The sequence below is a fragment of the Sarcophilus harrisii genome, chromosome 5 (assembly GCF_902635505.1).
Source record: "Sarcophilus harrisii chromosome 5, mSarHar1.11, whole genome shotgun sequence".
In the NCBI taxonomy this organism is placed as follows: Eukaryota; Metazoa; Chordata; class Mammalia; order Dasyuromorphia; family Dasyuridae; genus Sarcophilus; species Sarcophilus harrisii.
The window spans coordinates 107,704,767-107,732,050 of NC_045430.1; the positions used below are offsets into that span (position 1 = coordinate 107,704,767).

At 37.3% G+C, this 27,284-nt stretch overlaps 1 protein-coding gene across 2 annotated transcripts in view; it reads left to right on the forward strand.

Moving 5' to 3' along the window:
- The window catches only part of VWF (von Willebrand factor), a 198,937-nt gene that overhangs the window by 106,048 nt on the left and 65,605 nt on the right, over positions 1 to 27,284 (forward strand). For both annotated transcript variants that reach the window (XM_023504571.2, XM_031938302.1), the window contains 10 exons: positions 450 to 584; positions 4,275 to 4,421; positions 6,748 to 6,888; positions 7,091 to 7,204; positions 10,193 to 10,349; positions 10,436 to 10,594; positions 11,407 to 11,542; positions 20,668 to 22,043; positions 23,791 to 23,907; positions 24,021 to 24,161. In XM_023504571.2, coding sequence (XP_023360339.1) covers positions 450 to 584; positions 4,275 to 4,421; positions 6,748 to 6,888; positions 7,091 to 7,204; positions 10,193 to 10,349; positions 10,436 to 10,594; positions 11,407 to 11,542; positions 20,668 to 22,043; positions 23,791 to 23,907; positions 24,021 to 24,161 — 2,623 coding nt within the window. The remainder of the gene's footprint in view (positions 1 to 449; positions 585 to 4,274; positions 4,422 to 6,747; positions 6,889 to 7,090; positions 7,205 to 10,192; positions 10,350 to 10,435; positions 10,595 to 11,406; positions 11,543 to 20,667; positions 22,044 to 23,790; positions 23,908 to 24,020; positions 24,162 to 27,284) is intronic.

Consider the following 27,284-nt stretch of genomic DNA (forward strand, 5'->3'; position numbering starts at 1 on the left):
CAAGCTTGTATTAATATTTTAGAGGTCTGTGGATCACACCAAAGCATATTAGTCTTCACTAACTCCCCATACACACACACACACACACACACACACACACACACATACACACACACTCCTGTTACCATTTTTAAAGACCTCAGAAATATGCATGTGACTTTTCTGATTTATAGTCAAAAGAGAACTAAGAGGAAGATGGATACTTTTTCCAATTCAACATAGTGAAAATGGCACTGGAGTTCAAAATTAGCAAACTTTGGTTCAAATTCTCATTCCAATATTTACTAGCTACCTGGGCAAATTACTCAATGTCTCTTCCTCTCAGTTTCTTCATCTGTAATATGGAGGTATACTTGCACTTACCTCATAGCACTGTTGTGAGGGAAGTGCTTTACAAACCATAAAATGCTCCTGGGACTTGAGGTTTTATTATTTCCCACCCTTTCTAGGACCACTGTGGCAACAATCCTGGAACCTTTCGTATCTTGGTGGAGAATGAAGACTGCAGTTTTTCCTCAGTGAAGTGCAGTAAGCGGGTCACCATTCTGTTTGAGGATGGAGAGATCGAACTGTTTGATGGGGAGGTAGGTATCAAGCTCATCCCTTTCTCCTTTGATTTTTTAAATCTTTTGCTCTTTAATCTTTAATACTTTTACTGAAGTAATCTTTAATCTTTTTAATATTTAATCTATTCCCAAAGTGATTTTGGAATAGAAAACCTTAATTACTTACTACTTTTGTGGTCTTGAGCAAATCACTTAGCATTATAAATGAAGGGTTTGGACCAAATGATTTCTGAAGTTCCTTTAGGTTTGAGATCTATGATCTCAAGAAACATTTATTCATTACTAGTCTGACTTTAGTTTTCTTGAACAAAAGAAATTTGATAAACTTGAGTTCTCTATTTGCTACAAGATTATTGTCTTATTAGATTTGGGCTAATGACCTTGATTAAAGTATGGTGTTGCTAATAGAACAAAAGTGCAAATGTTCAAGTCTTCTAAGGTAAGGAGGACGTATGGGGTATTCAGGAGAACCAGTACCTTTGGTGTGAAGACTTGCTGAGTCCTTTTCAAGGCTTCTTATTCATTTTTGGTATCTTCCTTTCACCCAAATGTTACCTGTGGCTCCAAGAAGGTATAACATGCATAATGAAAACAGCCTAATAAAACTGTCCCAGTATATGGGCTAAACCAGGTTGAGGGCAACTGACAGGTCTTAGAATTGTCAAACATGTGAAGACTTCCCCTGGAGGAATGGGAGGATGAGAACAGTTGGTTCCAATGGTGCAGTTAAAGGCACTGTGGAGCACTTAGAATTTGGTCAGACATTGAAGTTGCCAAGGACATTCACTGTATCCTAGGTCATTGCCCATCGTTTTGACTTTTGTCCTGCCACTGAATTTGGAAGTCATAAAGAGGCTGATGACTATGCAACTCTGCCTCATATGAATTCACCCTTGAGTCAAGATATCCCCTGTGATGTCATTGGTCCTCTTCAAAAATGAATTCTGCTAAGCTGCAAAAAGCATGTTTTACCATAAAGAAATGCTTTGAAGTCAAGATTGGAAACTTCACCGAAGTCTTTCAGTGTTTTTGCCCTTTACATTATTGTGCTTGATGGATAAATAGATAGATGGGGCATCTAGGTGGATAAAGACACTTCAGATAAGACACTGGGGGGGATAAAGGCACACTGGATAAAGCCCTAGTCTTCCATCTGAAGACCCATCTTCCTGAACTCAAATCTGTCCTCAAACATGGGCTTTGTAACTCTGGGCAAATCACTTAGCCCTGTTTGCCTCAGTTCCTCATCTGCAAAACAAGCTGGAGAAGGAAATGAGAACTCCAGTATCTCTGCCAAGAAAACCCTAAAGGGGGTCATGAAGAGTCAGATACAACTGAAAAATGACTCAATAAACTGATTGATGTGCCAAGGATTGTGCCAGGCTCTAGAGATACAAAGACAAAAAGACAAAACAGTTTCAATCATTATAGCCTAATGGGGAAATGGAAAGTAGGGAGTAGAGAGCCCCTATTCCAGCCAGAAAAAGGCATTTTTGGAAAGTTGCTGTGATTATGATTGTGTTTCCTCTGATTTCAATTTCTAGTGACTGCTATCCCAATCTCAGGATATCTGAGGGATTGTAGAGGTAGAATTGATGAGATTTAACAAATGATTAAATGTGACACTATGGAGTTAAGAGAAAAATTAGAACTCACTTTGTAACTTGCGTAGTCCATTTATAATAAATGAACACAAGGGAGCAGATGAGGACCTAAAGGAAAGATCACAGAGATAGGTGTGAAGAGGAACCAGGACAGAGCTATGGGGAACAACTGTGCTAATATACAAGAAATAATAGCCTAGAATCTATATAGTTTGTAGAATGCTGTACAAACATGAAATTGAGTTTAACCTAACAACAATTCTGGGAAATAGTTGCCATCATTATCCCCATTTTACAGATAAGGAAACAGAGGCAAGGAGAAGCTAAGTAACTTACCTGGGTCCTACAGTTAGTAAATATCTGAGGCCAGATTTACATTTTCTAGACTTCAGGTCCAGTGTTCTATCTACTCTTCCATCTAGCAAGAGACAAGAAATGGGAATTACTAGAGTGTAGTATCAGAAGTCAGTGAGAAAAGAATATCTAGAAGGAAGGTAGTTATCAGTGGCAACAGCTACAAAAAAGTCAGGAAGGATGAGGGTTGAGAAAAGGTCACTGGATGGAATAATTAATAAAAATCTTGTTAGTTTTGGGGAAAGTATTTAAAGTAGATTCAAAAGTCACATTACCAGAGTTTTAAAGGCAACAGAAGTAGAAGCAGTGAGAATAATCCATTTTCACAAGCTACACATACAGACTCTACACAGTAGTCTAAAGTATCTTAATTTTGGATCTATAGACAAATGGGTCTGTTGATAGATTTCAGAATGGAAATGGATGGAAAAAATCTTTATTTGCATTAACCTCTAACATATTTAGAATTTCTTTCAATTATGAATGTAGGTAGCAGAATATTTTTCTGAGTAGATTATAAGCTTCATCTGATTTCTGAAGGGGTTCATGATACAAAACAAGAAAAAGAAGCTCTGCAGTAGATAGATAATCATTCAAAGAAATAACTAACAGTATATTCTTCCAAAACAGAATGAAGTAATTATGACTAGTATTAATTCATCCTTACACTTTGAAGCTTTCCCAGAAAGATCAGGATACAAGATATAGGAATTCTCACTGTCACTCTTATTACTTGGTGGAGTGCTAGAAATTTAGACTATTACAATAAGACAAGAAAGTTAAATCAAGAAAATCAAATATGGACAAAAAGGAGGGGAAATATCTCTATTTGGGGCACTAAGATGTGAGTGAAAAAATATTAGGCTCTGCTCTGGGATATAGTTAGGATTTATTATGCACTGTGCTGAGTACTGGAGATGGAAATTTGAAAGCAAAGACAATTATAGTCCTCAAGAGCTTATATTTTAGTAGGGGGAGCAACACCTATTATAGAAAGAGCCGTTTTTGGGAAGTTACTGTAGCCTTAAAGGAAAGATGATATACTTCATTTATAGACAATGGCAGACTTGATTTGATTCTGGTTCTTGGTTCAGCAACTAGGGGAGGAGTAAGGAGAAAAAAGTATGTGTACAATCATAAATGGATGGCAGAGAAAATGAGGTAAAATGAAGTATGGATGGGGCTTTCTTGAAATAGTTTTTAAGAGAGGCAGCCACCAATTATAAGAGCAGGGTCCCAGGGTGGAAGTTTCCTTTAGGTATGTTCTCTATTAAAGATAATTCATATATTATCATGTATTTTCCCAGGCCATTGCTCCTTCCCATTAGATACATTATTGGCACAACATTTGGGCAATTTGAGAAAATTTGGGAAAAGTAGGCAGACTAATACAACTATGTTGTGGGTTGATATGTTTTCTACTTACTTGCCAGTTAATGGTATCAGCATCCCATTAGAACCTGTTTAAGGGGCTGTATGCATTCAAACAGTATGTATTTATAAAGGTTCCTTTTTGTCATGGTAGTGATAAGATTACCCCTTCAATTATTTTTCCTGAATCTTTCATGTTATGATTCAGATTCTCACCATTTCCACTTTTGTTTTCTGAATGAACATGGGGTACATATGGGAAGGACAATCATTGTTCTGAAGGCAAAGGACTAACAACTTTGAGGAAGAATTGGTTGGTTCTCTGAAACTTTGGAAAAGAATACAATATCCTCATCTCACTACCCATTTTCTCTTTCAGGTGAATGTGAAAAAGCGTTTGAAAGATGAGACTCATTTTGAGATGGTGGAGTCAGGTCGCTATTACATCCTGTTACTAGGCAAAGGGATCTCTCTTATATGGGATAAGAACATGGGAATTTCTGTTATTCTGAAACAAACATATCAAGTAAGTGGCTCTCATTTTTCTGTTTCCTATTTCCCTTTCCCATTATTCATTTGGTCTTTCTTTGACTGTGGGTATGTGATCCACCCACATTCATAGAATCACCGAATCAGTGTTGTAAAGGAATACAGAGCTCATTTAGTCCAATGTCTCACACCCTCCCCCCAAATAAAAATCTTTTCTGCAACATTTCTGACTGATGCTTGAACTCTTCTGGTAAGAGGGAAGATTAGTCTTCCTTCCTTCCTTCCTTCCTTCCTTCCTTCCTTCCTTCCTTCCTTCCTTCCTTCCTTCCTTCCTTCCTTCCTTCCTTCCTTCCTTTCTTTCTTTCTTTCTTTCTTTCTTTCTTTCTTTCTTTCTTTCTTTCTTTCTTTCTTTCTTTCTTTCTTTCTCTTTCTTTCTCTTTTTCCTCATTTTGCCTCAGTTTCCTCATATGAAAAAAGAGCTGGAGAAGGAAATGGCAAATTATTATAGTATCTTTACCAAGAAAATTTTAAATGGGGTCATGAAAAGTTGGACACAACTTAAAAATAACTGACCAACATTATTGATTTGTTAGTCTTTGAGTATATTAGATTTATGGAAAATTCTTTTTGTCCTAGACTTCATGGCTTTGAGACTTTTTGGATATACTGTAGTTTTATCAATGTTCCTTTTGAGATGTGGAACACAGAAGTGAATGGAGTATGGATAAGCCATTCTACAAAGCTTAGTTCAAAATACTGCTAAGTCAGTTTTTGATCAAATGAAAACATAATTATAAAGTGTTATCACTACTAAACAAATAAATGCCTTTCCTATTCTCCTTACTTACCCACAAATCGCCCACCTCTGTCTACTCCTTCAGTAGACATGATAAACTGTCACACTGGAGATTTCATGGTCAATGTTGGCCCAGGTCTGGTAGAAGTTAAATCTCTTTAGTAAGGCAGACAATGTGGGGTAATGGGAAATAAACTGATGTCAAGTCAGGAGACCTGTGTTTAAGACCCTGCTCTGCTTCTCAAGTTGTAAGACTTGAGGCACATCACTTCTAAACCCCAACTTCTTTATCTACTGACAGACAGTCAGTCGACATTTATTAAATGTTTACTATGAGCTAGACATTCTGCTAAGCTCTGGAGATAGAAATGCAAATAAAACAAAGAGAATTCCTGCCTTTTGGGAGCTTACAGTTCACTAAGGGAAGAGAACACATAAATAATGACAGCTGAAAAGCAGGGGCTGGGGAGGGAAGTTTGGAGGAAGGTATCTGATGTGGGGATATGATGCAGAAGTTTGAAGAACTCTGAGAGCAATGTAGTTAGTAATAAATGGGAAGAAGACTATGCTAAGCCCCTTCCTTAAATCGAACCCCTAGAATCCATGGCCTTGACCTCCAGTTAGAGAAGCCAATTAGAGCCATGGATGAGATGTGAATATGCAGATGCAAAATATATTGGTTTCTCCAGATTATTTGTAACTTTTCCAGTTGTAGAATTTGGTGAATAAGCTCTCTTACTTTTCCTAACTTTTAATGGCATTCACTTAAGAGAGGACTCTTGTCTCTTGTTGAATCATTTCAGTTCCAACTCTTTATGACTGTACTTGGAGTTTTTTTTGTTTTTTTTTTGGCAAAGATACTAGAGCGGTTCACTATTCCTTCTCCAGTTCATTTTACAGATAAGGAAATTGAAGTACACAGTGTCAAGTAACTTGCTCAGGGTCATACAGCTAGTAAGTGACTTGAATCTAGGAAGATGAGTCTTCCTGATTCCAGGCCCAATGTTTTCCCCACTGCCCCTGAGGAAAGTATGGTTCCTGGATCTCTGTTTCTTCTCTCTTCAGCCATACCTTATTTATTGTTTCACAAACCTACTCAGCATTTCCAAAAAGTGTTTCTTTCAGTGTCCTTGCTTTTTTCTTTAATTAAAGCTTTTTATTTTCAAAACACGTTTATGGATAATTTTTCAACATTGACCCTTGCAAAACCTTGTGTTCCAAATTTTTCCCTCTTTTCCCTCACCCCCTCCCTTAGATGGCAAATAATCCAATATATGTATACATGTTAAAATACATGTTAAATCCAATATATATATCTATATTTATATAATTATCTTGTTGCATAAGAAAAAATCAGATCAAAAAGGGAAAAAATGAGAAAGAAAACAAAATGCAAGCAAATAACAACAAAAAGAGTGAGAATTCTCTGTTGTGATCCACCCTCAATTCCCATAGTCCTATCTCTGGGAATAGATGGCTCTCTCTATCACTAGATCATTGGAACCAGCCTCAGTCATCTCACTGTTGGAAAGAGTCTCAGTGTCCTTGTTAACTCTTGTTTTGCCAGGAGAGAGTGTGCGGTCTATGTGGGAATTTTGATGGCAACCAGAACAATGAGTTCACCAGCAGCAGCCTGCAGCTGGAGATGGGTCCAGTGGACTTTGGGAATTCTTGGAAAGTGAACCCACAGTGTGCTGACACCAGCGGAGTGAGTAGCACTTGCTTTTGTTGGCTGAGCTCAGGGAAGCCTGCTTCTTTTTCTTCCTCCCTGATTCTCATCTTAGGGGTAGAAGGTGGGATGCTGATGGGAAAGGATTGAGGTGATGGCAGAAGGAAGAAACAGACTGTATCCCTCCAGTCTGGGCTGAGCTCAGCCAATTTTCTTTGTCTTCTTCCTCAATGTCCCCCAGGCACTGCTGGATGATGCCCCTGCCAACTGCCAAAACAATATCATGAAGCAGACAATGGTGGACTCCTCATGTAGGATCCTGACTAGTGATACCTTCCGGGAATGCAACAAATTGGTAAGTACCTGGGGGAGGTAACTTGAGGCAGAGGAATTGTAAAGGCAGAACAATGACCTGAGTACTTCAAAGTGGGGAGTTCAAGTCCTGACTTCTGTCCTTAGAATATCCTGAATGCCAAGAGCCAGGTCCCTTTCTCCATCCACATCTCATGTTTCTCCATGTGGGAATACAGAGAAGAGTAGACTCATCCTTTCTGAGATGATCCAACCCATTCATGAGGAAAGAGAGATATAATTAACCAGAAGTGTTTACTTGTACAATAATTGCTTAGTTCTCATTTTCTTAGCCGAATCTAGACTTTTCCTTTGGATTCAGAATAAATTTCAGGATTTAAATCTCTTCCTTCAAATTTCAGAAGACCAATTGCTGTCCATCATCTTCTGCTCTTTCCCTTCCCAAATCTCTTTAATCTCTATCTCCTTTTAAGCCTCTGCTAGTCTATTCTAAACCAGAATCACCAAGATTTAGAATAATTCCACTTATTTCAAGATGTACCACGGAATTCTCAAAGCAAAGTTAACTGTAGTAGCAATTTTCCTTTTTGGGTACAACTTTGGAGGGTTGGATGGAACAGTGAGTATCCCAGGGATTAGGGTTGTAGGCCAGCAGTTAGGAAAACCTGAGTTTGAATCTACCTTAAAAGCTTAATAGCTGTGTGAGACTGGATAAGTTAACTACCTCAGTTTCCTCATCTGCAATATGTCCCAAGGTTGTTGTAAGTATCAAATTAATTAATATGTAAAGTGCTTTGCTTTAAAGTACTACACAAATACCAGTTATTATTATAATATTAATCCAATCCCTAATTTCTTTTATCATACTTCTCAGTCTTAGGAGAAGGCTTATATACTATAAGATTCCAAATAGTCTTTTGCTTTACAGAAAGCTCTGTCTTCTTGATTAGGATTATAGGTGGGACTAGATCAAATGCCATGAAAAAGGCTGAAGGAAATCAGGACTCTGTTCTAGCTGCTATATCAGTCTATCCACATCATTGAATCATTTAGGTTATTTCATGGCCCAGTATATCTTTGTTGGAAAGACCCATACCATCATAAATTTAAAACCTAAAAGAACTTTTTTTTTTTTTTAAGTAAGTGGGGTAGAAGTATCTGGAACAATGAGTAAAGGGAGTTCCTGGTTAGGAAATTCCCTCTATCAATAAAAATTATTATCTGCTCTGAAAATTATAGTCTTAGGGCAGGGACTCTTACTTTTTTTGTGTGTTATTGACCCTTTTTTTTTTTTTTTAACAATCTAGAGAAGCCTATGGATCCTTTCTCAGAATGTTTTTAAATGCATAAAATAAAATACATAAGATTACAAAGGAAATAAATTATATCAGAATACAATTATCAAAATATTTCTATAAAAACTGGTTCATGGACTCCATGTTAGGAATTCATACCTGAAAGAGTTTACTTAGAGTATTAAGAGGTTAAGTGCAGTTATATGATATATTATCTTTAGGAACAAATGTTAGGGTTGTTACATTTTAGAGATAAGGAAGGTGAGACATAAAGAAGAAAGTGTCTTATTTAAGGTCACACAGCTAATGATACAAATTGTTAATATTTCTATAATCCTTTATGGTTTGTAAAGTGATTTTACATAGACTATTTCATTTGCAGTAGTAGGCAGATAGATCAGCCTGGAATAGAACCAGAAGTGTGCTGGTAAATGTTAAACAAATGGCTACCTGGAAAAATGGAATGCATATAGGACATACTTTTAAGTTTAATCTGCATAATTTTTCTGCATAATTTTTCTCCATTACTTTTTAAAGTATACAACAAAACAATAAATCAACCCTTGATTTGTAGTATTGATTGATTTTCTAGGTATAAACATTCACACCAAAAATAGAATCAGCATCATTTTGATGTGAGTTTTTTGGGGGTTTTGCCAATGGAATTAAGTGACTTGCCCAGAGTCGCACAGATAGTAAGTGTTAAGTGTGTGAAGTCAGATTTAAACTCCAGTCCTTCTGACTTTAGAGCTGGTGCTCTATTCATTGTACCATCTGGCTGCCCCAAATAGCATCATTCTGTTCAAGCTGATTCCATCACATCACTCAGTATAACCCATAGTCCCAGATTAAAAATCCAATATTCTTTCTAATGTACCACTCAGGAGAGAAGGGACTTTCATGACTCCATCTGGGCTGGAAGTGGACCAAAAATTCATCCTGTGATATAGTAGAATGAATACTGGAGATAAAGTCAAAATACCTAGGTTTAAAGTTAGGTTCCAATACTTGGTAGCTATGTGACTTTGGGCAAATTTTCTGATTCCCCCCCCAGAATATTAGTTTTTTCATCTTTAAGATGGAGATGATAATATTTGTTGTGAGGAAAGCATTTTGCAAACTATGAAGAGATATCAATATGAGCTATCAGCATTAACCTTATGGTAAGTTCTAGACCTATAATTCTTGTTCAGTGGATCATGAAGACCTTCTTGGTGTATTTTGATGGCCTGTGCTTCCTTGATACCTTTGTCAATTTTAAAATCAGAAAAGCAAAGGAAAAGAGGAACTGTGGGGAAAGGAGAAAGACAATTGCTAGTGTGTAAATGTAGAAAAAATGTGCTTTAGACAGATAGATCCATAAAGATCTGGTGTTTCAGATGTAGATCTTATGAGAAATTCTGCTTGATTCAACACCATCCCCCAGATTCAAAAATGGGGATTTTTTGCATATCTATATTCCTTTAATCATTGGATCACATTTGTTCTCCAGTTCTAGACCTGTTTTTCTGCCCTGTTTGTCTCAAGGCCCGATGGATCTTCATTGGAAAGACTCATATCATCATACATTTATATCCTAAAGGGATTTTTTTAGGGGGATGATAGGGATGAAGGTATCAGCAACAATTGTTTCACTGGAAGGGAATCCCTGGTAAGAAAGGCCACAGGATAGAACCATGGGTCATGCTTCTCTACTGCTCTCCACCCATTTTGTACAAATTTGACATCTTCTGTAGGTGGATCCAGAGCCTTACCTGGATATTTGCATATACGACACCTGTTCCTGTGAATCCATTGGGGACTGTGCCTGCTTCTGTGATGCCATTGCTGCCTATGCCCACGTGTGTGCCCAGCATGGTACAGTGGTGAACTGGAGGACTGACACATTGTGCCGTAAGTCATGAAGTTCACTATAGCATCACCCTATGGTTCATGGTTTTTTAAGAATCATATTTGTGAATTTCTTCTCTTTTAAACAGCACAAAGTTGTGAAGAGAAGAATCAGCGAGAAAACGGGCATGAGTGTGAATGGCGCTATAATAGCTGTGCTTCTGCCTGTCCCATCACATGTCAGCACCCTGAGCCACTTTCATGTCCGGTGCAGTGCGTGGAAGGATGTCACATACACTGCCCTCCAGGTAATTACCCCATCATGGAACCCCTGAATGGGTACTAGATTAGAGGAGTAGGCTAGCCTTCCATGTGGGATAGCCTTATGTAGCCTGTTTTTCCTGGGACCATCCTTTGCCAAGGAATCTAAATATGGTAGGCTGGGCCCATTTCTATATATTAAGTATTCTCAGCTGTTCTTCTTATTTTACTTTAGAATGTCAGACTAGATTTAAAGTCAGAGAACCCAGTTTCAAGCTCTGTCTCTATCACTACCTATATGACCTTGGGCAAGTCCACTTAAAATCTTCAAGTATCAAATGATGGTAGAGTTGATAGATGACCTTTAAGTTCCCTTTCAGCTCCAAATCTCTTATTTTAGGCTCTTTTTCACATATCTCATCTTATAAAGTTAATAGCAGATCTAATTATTCATTTCAGTAAGACCTTTGAGCATATTAGAGGTTTTATGCTTCATTTGCCCATATCTTGCCTTTTATTCTTAGATTATGTAGCATCATTCTTCTGAAAAGTTATAGGGATTTATAATTAGAATTTTATTTGTCCTAAGGCACAAGGTACTAGACTGAAGTTTGTTCTTCCTATTCTTTTTTTTTTTTTTTTTAATAGCCTTTTATTTACTGTTCTTCCTATTCTGCAGAAAGGGAAACACAAGCCCCACGAAATAAAGCAGATGAGCTTTATGTATTCTCAGTATTCTCAGCTAATCATTGGAAGAGGCAAGAATAGGCTCCAGAGTTTGAGTTTAGGATTTTTACTCTTAGTTTGGGGTTAATATTGGTTAACACACTTCTAATAAATTAATTGGTGTTTTGGGCAGGAAAGATCCTGGATGAACTGTTACAGACCTGTATTGATCCTATGGACTGTCCTGTATGTGAGTTGGAAGGCCGACGCTTTTCACAGGGAAAGAGAATCTTCTTGAACAAGGATGATCCCAAACTCTGTAAACTTTGGTAAAGTAGATGCATATTACTTAGACAAAATAACAAATGCTTTAAATATATATATGTGTGTGTGTGTGTATGTTATATATACATACACACATATATATTTATTTATTTTATTAAACATTCCCAATTATGTAAAATTTAAAAAATATTAATTTTAAAAATCTTGAGATCCATATTCTTTTTTTCCATCTTGTTCCTTTCCTACCCACTGAGAAGGCAAACAATATATCAGTTGTATATGTGGTCATGTTCCATTTTAGTCATGTTGCCAAAAAAAAATACATAGAAAAAGCAAGAAAACCAGTGGGAAAAGGGTGCTTCAATCTTTGAGCAGAGTTGTTCAGTTATTTCTATAAAGGTAGGTATCATTTTTTCATCATGGAAAGGGACAAAGTGAAATTTTATGTGGGGTGCTAATAAATGATTTTCATTTGTAGCTAGAAGGAATAGGAGGTTTTAATTGCACATAATTTCACATAATCAGGCATTTAGGTGGCCTAGGGATGGAGTGCTGAACCTGTGTTAGGAAGACCTGCATGACTCATATAGGTGATGTGATCCTGAGCAAGCCACTTAATCCTATTTTCCTCAGTTTCTTCATTTGTTAAATGGGATTCATAATATTACCCACTCCCTATGGTTATTATATGGATCAAATGAGATAATAATAGTAAAGCACCCAGCACAATGTCTGGCACATTGTAGGTCCTATATAAGTATTAGTTGCTATTATTGCATAAAGTAAGCTTTTACAATTGTGTAATTGCAATTATTATCAGAGATAATAATCTCTGGATAGAGATTATTAGATGGTGTCAGAAGGGAAAGTTTCTGAATTTTACTTTCCAGTGAATCTTTAAAACCTTTAAGAACTCTCAGTGAAACTTTAAAAACTTAAAAACTTCTATTTCTTTCCCATCTTCTGTGGATCTCGAAACATTTAGCGATAGATCTGACTGAATATAGCAGTTGACTTAATGGCATAGGGGAAAGAATTTTGAATTTGGTGTCAAGAACATTAGGTCTGAATCCTGTTTCTGAGTTTTCCTAACTTTATGATGATGTGTAAGTAAGTAAGATCATCTCTTTACATGTCAGTTTTCTTAATTGTAAAATGGGAACAATAGTATTAGCACTGCTGATCAAGATTATTCCACAGAAAGTGCTTTGTAAACCTTAAGTGCTATAGGAATGGGAGCTCTCACATCTAAAATATGTCATATCTGGACCACAGGAAGGATTTTATTTTTTTATTTTTTTATTTTTTTTATTTAATAGCCTTTAATTTACAGGATATATACATGGGTAACTTTACAGCATTAACAATTGCCAAACCTCTTGTTCCAATTTTTCACCTCTTACCCCCCCCACCCCCTCCCCTAAATGGAAGGATGACCAGTAGATGTTAAATATATTAAAATATAACTTAGATACACAATAAGTATACATGACCAAAACATTATTTTGCTGTACAAAAAGAATCAGACTCTGAATTATTGTACAATTAGCTTGTGAAGGAAATCAAAGATGCAGGTGTGCATAAATATAGGGACTGGGAATTCAATGTAATGGTTTTTAGTCATCTCCCAGAGTTCTTTTTCTGGGTATAGCTAGTTCAGTTCATTACTGCTCCATTAGAAATGATTTGGTTGATCTCGTTGCTGAGGATGGCCTGATCCATCAGAACTGGTCATCATCTAGTATTGTTGTTGAAGTATATAATGATCTCCTGGTCCTGCTCGTTTCACTCAGCATCAGTTCGTGTAAGTCTCTCCAGGCCTTTCTGAAATCATCCTGTTGGTCATTTCTTACAGAACAGTAATATTCCATAATTTTCATATACCACAATTTATTCAGCCATTCTCCAACTGATGGACATCCATTCAGTTTCCAGTTTCTAGCCACTACAAAAAGGGCTGCCACAAACATTCGTGCACATACAGGTCCCTTTCCCTTCTTTATAATCTCTTTGGGATATAATCCCAGTAGTAACACTGCTGGATCAAAGGGTATGCACAGTTTGATAACTTTTTGAGCATAGTTCCAAACTACTCTCCAAAATGGTTGGATTCGTTCACAACTCCACCAACAATGCATCAATGTCCCAGTTTTCCCGCATCCCCTCCAACAATCATCATTATTTTTTCCTGTCATCTTAGCCAATCTGACAGGTGTGTAGTGGTATCTTAGAGTTGTCTTAATTTGCATTTCTCTGATTAATAATGACTTGGAGCATCTTTTCATATGACTAGAAATAGTTTCAATTTCTTCATCTGAGAATTGTCTGTTCATATCCTTTGACCATTTTTCAATTGGAGAATGGCTTGATTTTTTATAAATTAGAGTTAATTCTCTATATATTTTGGAAATGAGGCCTTTATCAGAACCTTTGACTGTAAAAATATTTTCCCAGTTTATTGCTTCCCTTCTAATCTTGTCTGCATTAGTTTTGTTTGTACAAAAACTTTTCAGTTTGGTATAATCGAAATTTTCTATTTTGTGATCAGTAATGATCTCTAGTTCTGCTTTGGTCATAAAGACCTTCCCCTTCCACAGGTCTGAGAGGTAAACTATCCTATGTTCCTCTAATTTATTAATAATTTCATTCTTTATGCCTAGGTCATGAACCCATTTTGACCTTATCTTGGTGTACGGCGTTAAGTATGGATCAATGCCTAGTTTCTGCCATATTAGTTTCCAATTTTCCCAGCAATTTTTATCAAACAGTAAGTTCTTATCCCAAAAGCTGGGATCTTTGGGTTTGTCAAAGACTAGGTTGCTATATTTGTTGACTGTTTTATCCCTTGAACCTAATCTATTCCACTGATCAACTAATCTATTCCTTAGCCAATACCAAATAGTTTTGGTAACTGCTGCTCTATAATATAATTTTAGATCTGGTACAGCTAAGCCACCATCATTTGATTTTTTTTTCATTAATTCCCTTGAAATTCTTGACCTTTTGTTTTTCCATATGAACTTTGTTGTTATTTTTTCTAGGTCATTAAAATAGTTTTTTGGGAGTCTGATTGGTATAGCGCTAAATAAATAGATTAGTTTAGGTAATATTGTCATCTTTATTATATTTGCTCGCCCTATCCAAGAGCATTTAATATTTTTCCAATTGGTTAGATCAGACTTAATTTGTGTGAAAAGTGGTCTGTAATTTTGCTCATAAAGTTTCTGATTTTCCCTTGGCAGATAGATTCCTAAATATTTTATATTATCAGTAGTTACTTTAAATGGAATTTCTCTTTGTAACTCTGACTGTTGGATTTTGTTAGTGATATATAAGAATGCTGATGACTTATGTGGGTTTATTTTATAACCAGCAACTTTGCTAAAGTTGTGGATTATTTCTAATAACTTTTTAGCAGAATCTCTGGGGTTCTCTAAGTATACCATCATGTCATCGGCAAAGAGTGATAATTTGGCTTCCTCATTGCCTATTCTTATTCCTTTAATCTCTTTCTCAGCTCTTATTGCTATAGCTAGCGTTTCTAATACAATATTAAATAGTAACGGTGATAGTGGGCAACCTTGTTTCACTCCAGATCTTATTGGGAATGGTTGCAGTTTGTCTCCATTACATATGATGCTTACTGATGGTTTTAAATAGATGCTGCTGATTATTTTAAGGAAAAGTCCATTTATTCCTATACTCTCAAGTGTTTTTAATAGGAATGGATGTTGGATTTTATCAAATGCTTTTTCTGCATCTATTGAGATGATCATATGGTTTTTGTTAATTTGGTTATTAACATGGCCAATTATATTGATAGTTTTCCTAATATTGAACCAGCCCTGCATTCCTGGTATAAATCCTACTTGATCATAGTGTATTATCTTGGAGATGATTTTCTGTAGTCTTTTTGCTAATATCTTATTTAAGATTTTAGCATCAATATTCATTAGGGAGATTGGTCTATAATTTTCTTTCTCTGTTTTCAGCCTACCTGGTTTAGGTATCAGTACCATGTCTGTGTCATAGAAGGAATTTGGTAGGACTCCTTCATTCCCTATTTTATCAAATAATTTATATAGCATTGGGGCCAATTGTTCTTTAAATGTTTGGTAAAATTCACATGTAAATCCATCTGGTCCTGGGGATTTTTTCTTAGGGAGTTGTTTAATTGCCTCACAGGAAGGATTTTATAAATATTAGACTTTTTCTGGTAATGAGTGTATATAGAGAAAGAAGGAAGGGAGGAATTCCTATTGCCTTAAGAACACCTTGGGTGGAGAGATCAGCTATGGGCACAGGATCACTGAAAATTCACAGATTAATTTTTATGTATAGCGATCCCTGACCCCAATCCTTCTGCCAATATCTACCTCCCTTGGGTTCACATCCCAGAGTACAGTACAGTTTCCTAGTAGTGAGATCTGAGTTTTCTGAAGCCATTTTCATAGTAACTTAACATATATTAAGATGTCAATACATTCAACACCACTCCTTAATGCTGATCGGTCCTTCCGAGAACTTAACCCACTGAGGTGGGTTGGGGGTGTGTGCTCTGGCCACAGCTACCAGAGTCAGATCCTGACCCCACCATCTGTATAAACAAGAGCAAATGTTGCCCAGAGTGATTTTTTTAAGCAAAGACCCAGAGGAAACAGGAAACTAGAAAGTATGTCATTCACGTAATGTTAACTCAAGGATTAAAGCAATAAATCCTATGGACTCTTAAGTCCATGGAAAGTAGGAACTAACTTCCTAATGAATCTCTGTCCCACTTTCCTCCCCATGATTAAGTTAAAACTGATAGAAAATGAAGAATAGAGGCTGGATTAGGAATCTCAAGAAGTAAAGGCAATAGAACATAGACATATCCCTTACCTTCTCTGCAACAGGGGGAGAGGATTGCTAATAGAGGTTTAATTTCATTTCTAGTAAGTATTTGGATGGTAGACTGGAGAAATCATTCATGATGGTAGCCTGGCCTCTGGGTTGTGTTTCTGGGGACTTAGGAAATTAATGTTTTCTCTCTGATCATTTGAAAAGCACATGTCCCTTTATTTCTCGGCCCACTGGGACAATCCTACTCAGTATATGGGTATCTAAGGTGACAAAAGGTGATAATTGGATATAATAAAATTTTGATCATTTAGTCCACTGGTTCCTAGGTTTTACGGGCTCCTACAGGGCCACAGACTCATTGCAAGGGGTTGATGTCTTCATCAAGCATTGAACTTTTAATCTTTATTTAATTGACCAGAGTAGCAGCAGGGTTTCTGACAATGTTAATGATATTCCACAGGGTTATATGTTGAGGTCATTCTTTAACATCTGAAAGCAAGCCTCTGTGCCTTTTCTCTAATGGGGGCAGATCTTACTTTTGGATTGTGTTCATATGGAAAGAACAAGTGGAACTACAGTTGTGTCCAGCCACATAGAGTTGAAAACTTGGCCTTGAAACTGGCCATTCTACTTTTATCTCATCCTGTTTATAGGATTATAGAATTGTCCAGTTGGACAGAACTTTCAACCCATAGTATACCATTTAAAAATTCAACTATTTCAATAAATACAAAATGGAAGCATATCCTTATCTTTCCATACATATCCTTTCCCATAGAACCATTCCATTAAAAAAAAATTATTTGTAAAGGAAAAAGGAGAAAAAAAGTTCTGAGAACAATGTCCCACATCCATGCTCCACCCCTTCCCTCTTCCCCTTCTTCCTCCTTCCCCCAGCAAAGGAATGGGTGGAGGATATGGGTCTTATTATATTTCTTCTTTGGGGTCATGCTTGTTTTATTTCTTTTCAGTCTTGGAAGTTATTTTTTTCCCCATTTAGGTTATTGTAGATATTCTTCTTGTTCTTTTTTTTTTTGTTTCTCCTTTCTCCACTTTGCATCATTTCATGTCTTTCTATGTTTCTCTATATTTATCATATTCACTGCTTCTGCAGTACACATTGATAGGTCATAACATTCAGTGTGTTTTAGCCATTCCCCAGTCAATAATCATCTGCTTTGTTTCAAATACTTTGTTACCATATATTTGTCACAAACACTTTGTTATATATGGAAGCCTTTAAAAATTTAGTGGGTGTTATGTTTTCCCAAGGTCTTAATCAGTTTAAAGGAAAAATAGAATGTTTCATTTTCTTCTTTAAATCTGTTTCTGGGAAGAATCTATTTTCCACAACACATTTAATCATATTACAATTTTTATAACATAAGAATTTGGTAAATAAAGAAAGAAATTCAGATATTTATGCCCATTTTTATTACTAAAGATCAATAATATATTTTTCTTTAGCCTACTTTTCTCTTTACTGCTCAAGTGAATAAACACATACTAAACACTGGATATTTATACACTATATTATAGCTTAGAAAATACTTTCTTATGTATTTGTTCCTCACAAAAGTTTTTCCAAATACCTAAGACAATTTTTATTGTCCTCATTTTATAGATGAAGAAACTGAGAGTCAGACAGGTTCTGTGAATTGCCCAGAACCTTTTGTGTAGTAAGCACTGTCTCCCTCTCTGGTGTTTCTGCTATTTTGCCTCTAAGGTGCAATGCTCCTAATGAACTAATGCTCCTTTTCTGAGTTTGCAGGATTTTTCCTTCAAATGAGAAGAATTGATCTAACTTTTATACTCCTTTTATTTCCTATATTTGGTAGTGAACGCTTCTCCAAATGAGCACTTAGCTAGCAAGAGGGAAAGGAAAACAAAAAGAATGCTCACAAAAATAATCTATGAAACTAAAACTTATTGAAGGTGTTCTTTATAGCCAGTTTAGACTTCAGGAAGACTAATACAAAATGGAGGAATGCTCCAAAATCCAAAAAGTCCAGAACTGAGGGGCAGCTGGATGGCATAGTGGATGGAGCACCAGCCCTGAAATTAGGAGGACCTGAGTTCAAATCTGGTCTCAGACACTTAACACTTCCTAGCTGTGTGACCCTGGGCAAGTCACTTAACCCCAATTGCCTCAGAAAAAAAAAAAATCCAGAACTGGTAGCATCTCCAAAGACTAAAGTCCCCCTTTGTATGGGGAAGGTCCCATTTGTATTCTGTATTAGTTTTCCTTGATTTCTAGGGAATTTCAGGGCAGGATAGTATCTCATTGGGGCAAAGAATAATTAACTCTGCTTCTATAATTCTTTGAAAATAATAATTGGTTGATGGGGCAGATGAGGGAGAAAAGAAAGCGTATGACTGCCCCTTCCCATTTACCTCATTGCTGACTTTGGGCCATTCTTTTAGAGAAAGGGATTACTATTGAATATTCTATGGCTTTAACATGGGGAACCTTTCCCAGAGTCTGGGAACCCGTCCTTACTACAGGTGACTGGACATTGGCTCATAAAAAGGTGTTATGGCAATGCATAAAACAAAAATTTGTTAATGGCCTTAAGTTCTAATTTGTCTATTTTTTTGAGTCAAACTCCAGGCTCTAGGGCATACTCTGGGTACAATTATCCTTATTTTACAGATAAAAAAGCCAAGTTTCAGATAGGTTATATAAATTGACTCAAGCTTTCTAGGTAATAAATCAGCAGAGCCAGGATTTTTGTGTCCCCTTTTGTGAATTGTTATTCACTGAGATTTTTTTTTTCCTGTGCTTCCTACATTCAAGTATCTTGCATCTATGAAATGAGCCAGCAAAGCAATTACTGGGGGCTAGGATAGCTACTAATAGAACAAATAAATTTATCTGTGAAATGGAACTAATACCTCTGCTGCCAATCATTCATGTGAAAAACAAAATAAAACAATACTTTGTAAATCTTAAAATTCTATGTAGATGAGAATTATTATTTTTATTATTATAACAATCTAAATAAACTTATAAAATCCTATTACAACAAAGACCCCATTAATTTTCTCTATAAGGAAGATTTCCAAGTTTTAACCTGTGTAAATGTGTGAGTGAATGAGTGTGTGTGTGTGTGTGTGTGTGTGTATTCTTTGATGAAAGCCAAGTTCCAGAACAAAAAAAATGATTTAAATAATTCCTTGGAAATGGTAGTAATGGGGTTTGGTTTATAACTGCATGTTTTTATTTAAGATGACACATGAGGAAAATAAATTAACTTTGAGTCACCATGTGTTATGAGTCCAAACACCAAATATACACATTGTTTTCTTTGCACATGGAAGAAATTAGGACTTTCCTCCCTTTAATTTAAAGTTTTTTTTACTGTAGGAATAAAAGTCATATCATTTTCAGTCATTTCCGACTCTTTGTTACCCCATGCCCATATCATGCCAATACTATCTTTGAGATTTATTTGCCAAAGATACTGGAGTAGTTTACCATTTTCTTTTCCAGTGGATTAAGGCAAAAAAAAAAAGTTAAGTGACATGCCCAGGGACACAGCTAGAAAGATGGGAATTGAATTCAGGTCTTCTGTTTCAAGGTACATTGCTTAATCCACCAAGCTACCTAGCTGCCTCACAAGTCATATAAGAATGTTTAATTAGGAAGGAAGGAAAGAAGGAAAGATGTATTAATTAAGCACCTACTACATGCTAGACCTAAGCATTGTACAAGTGTTGTCTTATTTGATTCTAATAACAAACAACTCTTGGAGGTGGGTGGTATTATCACCATTTTACAAATGGGGAAACTGAGGCAGGCAGAGGTTAAATGACTTGCCCAAGACCACACAGCTACTAAATGTTTGAGGCTGAGTTTGAATTTAGATGTTTCTGACTTCAGGTTCAGTATTTTATCCACTGTGACATCTAGATGCCTCTATCCGATAGGTAGTTGGTATCTATTTGTGGGGTTGGCAAATCATTAATGAGGTATATAGTATGAAAGTTCAGATCAGATAAGTATATATGCATGATTGAAATATGGGAACAGAGATTTAGAATTCAAAAGAACCTTGGAAGCCATTGAATCCAATTACCTTATTTTATTTGCCATGTGGAAATTAAGAATGAGAACGATTAAGTCTACCCTGACTCTAGCTGCAATGCTTTTTCCTCTTTCTACTTCTACAGCAGAGATGTGGCTGTCTCTAATTTCAGGGGTGCATATGATTAAAAGTGTGTTCATACTGTGAACAATTACAACAATTCCAATGATGACAAACTGAGCTAGAGATCCCTCTTAGATTCTCCTGCATTTCCAACCCTTTCTGTCTCTCCCCCCCAGCCACTGTGATGGGGTGAACTTGACCTGTGAAGCCTGCCAGAAGCCAGGAGATTTGCAACTGCCCACCTTCTTCACAACTGCAGCCCCGACCACAGCATACTTGGAGGAAACCCCTGAGCCTCCCTTACACAGCTTCTACTGCAGTAAAATGTTGGACTTGGCTTTCCTGCTGGACGGATCCTCCAAGCTGTCTGAGAATGAGTTTGGGGTGCTGAAGGGTTTTGTAGTCAATGTGATGGAGCGTTTGCACATCTCCCAGAGACGCATCCGCGTGGCTGTGGTGGAATACCACGATGGGACCCACTCCTACATTGATCTGAAAGACCGCAAGCGGCCCTCGGAACTTCGTCGGATCGCCAGTTCTGTGAGATACGCCGGTAGCAAGGTGGCTTCCACCAGTGAGGTCCTGAAGTACACCCTCTTCCACATCTTTGGCAAAGTGGACCGCCCTGAGGCATCTCGGATCGCCTTGCTTCTGACGGCCAGCGAGGAGCCCCCTCCCACAGCCAGGAGCATAGCCCGCTATGTCCAAGGTCTGAAGAAGAAGAAGGCAATTGTGATCCCGGTGGGCTTAGGGCCCCATGCTAGCCTGAAGCAGATTCGGCTCATTGAGAAACAGGCACCAGAAAACAAAGCCTATTTGCTGAGTGGTGTGAATGAGCTGGAGCAAAGGCGGGATGAGATTCTGGGCAACCTCTGTGACCTGGTACCCGATATTCCTGTTACTTCCCTTCCCTCCCAGGTGGGACAGGTTACTAGGAGTCCAGAACTCCTGGCCACCCCAACCCCTCTACATAGTAGCCAAATGATTCTGGATGTGGTGTTTGTGCTAGAAGGCTCGGACAAAATTGGGGAAGCTAATTTCAACAAGAGCAAGGAATTCATGGAGCAGGTGATTCAACGAATGGACGTGAGTCAACGTAGCATCCACATTTCTATCTTACAATTCTCTTATGCAGTAAATGTGGAGTTCTCCTTCAATGAAACTCAGTCTAAGAACTATATCCTGGAGAGAGTGCAGCAGATACGCTATCAGGGAGGCAACAAGACCAACACCGGGAAGGCCCTTGAATACCTTTCTGAGAATACCTTCTCTTCCACCCAAGGCATTCGGAAGCAAGCACCTCATCTCGTGTACATGGTAGTGGGCAATCCTGCCACTGATGAGATCAAACGTTTACCCCAGGACATTCAGTTGATCCCCATTGGTGTGGGTCCCCACGCTGACATCCATGAACTGGAGATGCTCAGTCGTCCCAATGCTCCAATCCTGATAAATGACTTTGAAAGACTCCCATGGGAGGCTCCAGATTTGGTTCTGCAGAGATGTTGCTCTGAGGAGGGACTGAGGCTACCCACACTACCACCAGCCCTGGGTAATATCTTTCTATCTTTGTAAGGGAAGAAATAGAGGAAACTGGGTTTAATTGATGCTCCAAGATTTAGAGCCAAGAATATCATTAATTTGGTGAAAGGGCCTGGGTTAGAGGCAGGTTTTGGGTTCTTCCTGATTTCATCACTGATTATTGCTATGACTTTGGGAAAGTGTCTTCTCCCTCTTCATCACTCAATTTCTACAATTCAGTCCTTCCACTCCTTTTAAAACCCTTTAATCTTCCAGAAGTGTCTTAAAAGATGCATGAGATCAATTCAAATGTTTGACCCTTTTGGGGGAAAGTCCTGGAGAAAAACAAAAAGTTATTCTTTCATTTTTATTTCATGGAGTAAGTTTTTTTTCTCCTCTATAGTCCCACTCTGATGTCTCACTGTGAATTCTTGAAGTCTGCTAGGGGATCCCTGGCTCTGGCTGATCAAACACAGGACTTTCTAGTTGTATGTGACTCTAGCCTGCATTTTCCAATAAATCCTCCACTTAGCCCACTGGGATCCTTCCTTTTATCATTCTTTTAACATCTCAGTTGTGCCAATTTATCAAGCAGATTTTCTGTCATCTTTCAGAGAGCAAGCTGAAATTGTCTGCTATTGCAATGCAGCTCTTTTGTTTAAGTGGTTTGTATATAATGAAACTTGCCTAGTTTCCAAAGTTATTAGCTTATTATTATTCCTTTTTATATACTTATGTTTCCCAGGATCATCCAGCTAGTAAAGTGTCTGAGGTCAGATTTGAACTCAGACCCTCCTGATTCCAGAGCTAGTGGCTTTATCCATTGCCCCACCTTGTTGCCCCCCAGACTTATGGGCTTTTAAATCATCTTGATCTACTGACTAGGCTACAGTGGAAGGAACATTGGCTCTTAAGTCAAAGGACCTGGATTCCAATCCCTTCTCTGACACTGAAGAGCTATGTGGCTTGGGGTAACCCGCCTAACTTCTTAGACCTCATCTTTCCTTATCTGTAAAACTAGGGGGTTGGTTTAGATTTCAAAAGTCTAAATCTGTGATCCCATGACCTCTTCTTGGGTCATTTCTTCATAGTAGAAAACAAAGTGATACCTTCACTTTATCCAAGAGCAGCTTCTTTACACCTTGGTCTGGATGATAATGATCTGTTCACATGGTGTCATCCCATTTATTATTATTACCATCACATTTTTTATTAGTAGAATAATGTATTTCTCATTGACTTTGCACTAAAAAAAGACTAAAGCTCAGAACTTGCAAACATGTTGCTCCAAGAATGTTTGAGTTGTGCATATCACATCTGAATTATTTTCTTTTAGTGTTATTTTCCTCTACATTGATGTGGTCACTATATTTTAATTCTATTTTCCTCAATCTGCCATTGTTCAAGCTGCCTTTTCAAATTTCCCTGAATTACAATTGTCTGCCCACTCCAATTTTGTCCTTTACCCATACCTATATGCCTTTGTTTTCATCTATACCAGAATTGTAGTCTTCTGTTCTCCAAGGCAGTATTATCCAATACTAGTGGCAATAGGAAGGTAATATGTCATCAGGAGACTTCTTCATGCCCTAATAGCTGCAACACTCCTAAATCTGAAGATTATCTTTTTTCTCCTTTCAACCTAGCCTGGATACATAGATAGAAGTCTATGAATACAATGTATGCTACAGTGCAGACAGACAATACAACCAATGTTTGTCAAGCATTTGAGGACCACTTTCTTTGGACTAAGCTCCACAATGTACTCATCTTTACAGATTGCACACAGCCTTTGGACATAGTACTCCTCTTGGATGGATCCTCAAATGTCCCGGCTTCTCATTTTGAAGAAATGAAGAATTTTGCCAAAGCCTTTATTAAGAAGGCTAATCTGGGTGAGTAGGGGTGAGGTGAGATGAAAGAGGATAAAGGAGAAATTTGGATTTCTAGATGAACTGATCCCAACGGATCTGGAGGATGATACAGTCTGTTCTTTGTTTCTTTTTAGGTCCTCGTGACACTCAAATATCAGTGCTTCAGTATGGAAGTATCACCACCATTGACATCCCATGGAATGTACCCCAGAATAAAGAATATCTACTGAGCCTTGTGGACCCCATGCAGCTTGAAGGGGGCCCCAGCCAAATAGGTAATGGGGTAGTAATGAAAAAGTCAGGAGACCTGGATTTCTGTTTCAGCTCTGATACTGGCTAGATATATGATGATGGATAATTCTTTCAACCTCATGGGCTTCAATTTCCTCATCTATAAAATTAACTTGTAATGCCACATGTTCTTTAAGAATCTTTATAATCCTTATATCTTATATAATCTTTATAAATCTAAATTCTGTGATAAATCAGGCTAGCAATATGAGCATTCAAACACCATATTAGCAAGAAATCATCACAAAAGGATTATTTGAGGCTGGGAATTCTGAGCCTATCCCAACTCTCTTTGATTCAGAATGAATTTCTGAGAAAATAAATTCAGTTTTGGGCTTCTCTGTTCCTAACATATGATATTAATGAATGGTTTCCTTGTTTTCTGTTCTTGTATTCAACTGGACATATTCTAAGAGGGATGATGAATCAGTGTTTTTTAGTTCTGCCCCTGAGTTATTGGCTGAACTGAAACAATTGATGTGACCTACATGAGATACAGTTTTCCAATCTGTAAAATGGAAAGAATACTCTCTGTTCTCACAAAAAAAATCACAAACCTTCCCCCCCCACGAACATCTTAAAGGAAGGCAGTTTGATTTCCAAATGAAATATATCCAAGGAGTATAGGTATGAAAATTTCTTGGACAATCTTGAAAACAAAATGTACAGTAGTTTCATAGTCAAGTAGACTGTATAGTGAAATTATCCTGTTACTGGAGGCAGGGAGGGATAGGATACAGAGGTGAAAGGCAATGAGAGGTAGTAATATTGGAGGCTGCCTATGTCTTGTATATACATACATACATGTATATATACACTATGCATGTTGTGTATATAGAAACACACACACACACACATATATATATATAAATAGATAGAGAGAGAGTAAGACTGAAAGAGAAAAAGAGAGAAAGAAAGAGAGGGAGAGAGGGGGAGAGTCAGAGAGAGATACACACTCATGGAAAGAAATAGACACACACACACACACACACACACACACACATACACACAGAAGGAGAGGCAGAGACAGAGACAGACAGAGAGAGAGAGAGAGAGAGACAGCGAGAGAGAGAGAGACAGAGATAGAGATATCGTAGGCTCCCAGCATTATTACCTTTTTCTGAAATATATACATATAAATGTATGCACATGCACACCTATGTATATATGCATGTGTGTCTGCATACATATATATGTATGAAAGAATATGTATATAAAAGTATATATATATGAAAGAAAACCACTTGAGAGTTACTCTGGTTATAATATCAGAAAAAGCCTGTATGAAGAATGGGCACTGCAGAACCCTAAACAGGCTGGATCTTTGAAGAAAGAGATTGAATTGATGCTGCCCCACTTTTCTCTAAGTCACACTTTTATGGAAGATGGCACTGAGAGCTTTAATATTTTAACTGTGGTCTCAGGTTCAGCTAATGATCATGGGGAGGGATGTCCAGCTCTGTCCCAGGAGCTATGAATGCCCACCCTAGCTGGCTGTAGATGTTGCTTACTTTTCTCACTGAGAGATCAGATAATAGTTTAGTCTTAAGTTAGGGAAGTTATGCTGGAGAGAAACCTTATCAGTGTGAAGGATGTGGAAAAATGTTTAGCCAGAACTCCCACCTTACAGTAATCAGAAAACTCATACTGGAGAGAAACCATTTTTGGGTAATGATTGTGGAAAAGAATTCAGCTATAGGACCTCAGTATTTCATATCAGAGAATTCATACTGGAGAGTAGCCTTTTGAGGAGAGTGAAAAAAAACTTTCCTCATAGACCATCACTTATTAAATTTCAAATAATTCATACTGGAGAGAAACCTTTGGAATGTCTTAACTGTGGGTGAAGCTTTACCCACAGATCATCATTTATTAAACATCAAAGAATTCATAATGGAGAGAAAGCCTACTAGTGAAATGAATGAACAAAAGCCTTTAGCCAGGGAGGAAAACTAATAAGAAATTGATTCTGTGGAATAAGCCTTTGATTATTGAAAGGGAAGCTTTTGTCATGGTTTTTGATTGACTTGTTTTCAGAGAGCTTGTGGTTTGGGGCAGTCTGATACAAGTACTCATCTAGAATCAAGAAGACCTCAGTTCAAATCCTCTCTTGACACTTTCTAGCCATGTGACCCTGAGCTAATCAAAATATCTTTAAGTTTCAGTTTCCAAATTTGTAAAATAAAGATGATTGCACCTACCTCACTAGATTGTTGTGCAGATAAAAATGAGATAACATATATAAAGCACTTTGCAGTTGTTAGAGTGTTAGATAATTGTGAGGTGATGAGAGATTACAAAAAGCCAGGACTGTGGGGTAGCCTTCTTCCTGAGAGAATTTATACTGGTGACAAAGTTTCTATAAGTTTATTGAATGAGGTAAAGTCTTTTTTTTTTTTTAAATTAAAGCTTTATTTAAAAAAAAAAAAAAAAAAAACAAAGTTGAGGACTGGGACAACTAAGCCCTATTGCTGAAACTAAGGTGGGACTTTGGACAAATAACTCATTTTCTTAGACTTCCCTGACTCAACCATTAAACTTGTCTAAAATAATTGAAAGAGAAAGCAGTAACTCATCTGAAGAAACTAAGGACTTTTAGCCTAGAGAAGAGAAAACCTAAGCTATAACTTAAGCTATATTTGAAGCCCTTCACATAATAAGAGAGTTGTTATATGGAAGAGATGCTGTACTTGTTTGCCCTGAGAGGTAGAGCAGTAGGTTGAAATAATTGGTAGAAGTTAGAGAGAGGCAGATTTTAGCCCAACATAAGAAAAAGCTTCTTAATAGATAGAGTTTCCCCAACTGGAATATGTTGCTTTAGGAGGGAGTGATTTTCCTGGCACTAGAGGTACTTGGTCAGTGCCAAAAAACCCTTTGGGGATATTTAATACAGGATTCCTGTTTCATGTACAGTTTGGATTAGATGATTTCTGAAGTCTATTTCTAGTTTGACATTCTATGAATCTGTGAAATCCTAGCTACTATATAATCACACAAGAACCAAATAAATTGGATTCAGATACTATCAATGGGCATAGATTTTTCCTGGAACTATGGACTTCTCCACAAAATGGGAGGGCACAGTGTTTTACACTAAGCAGGTACTT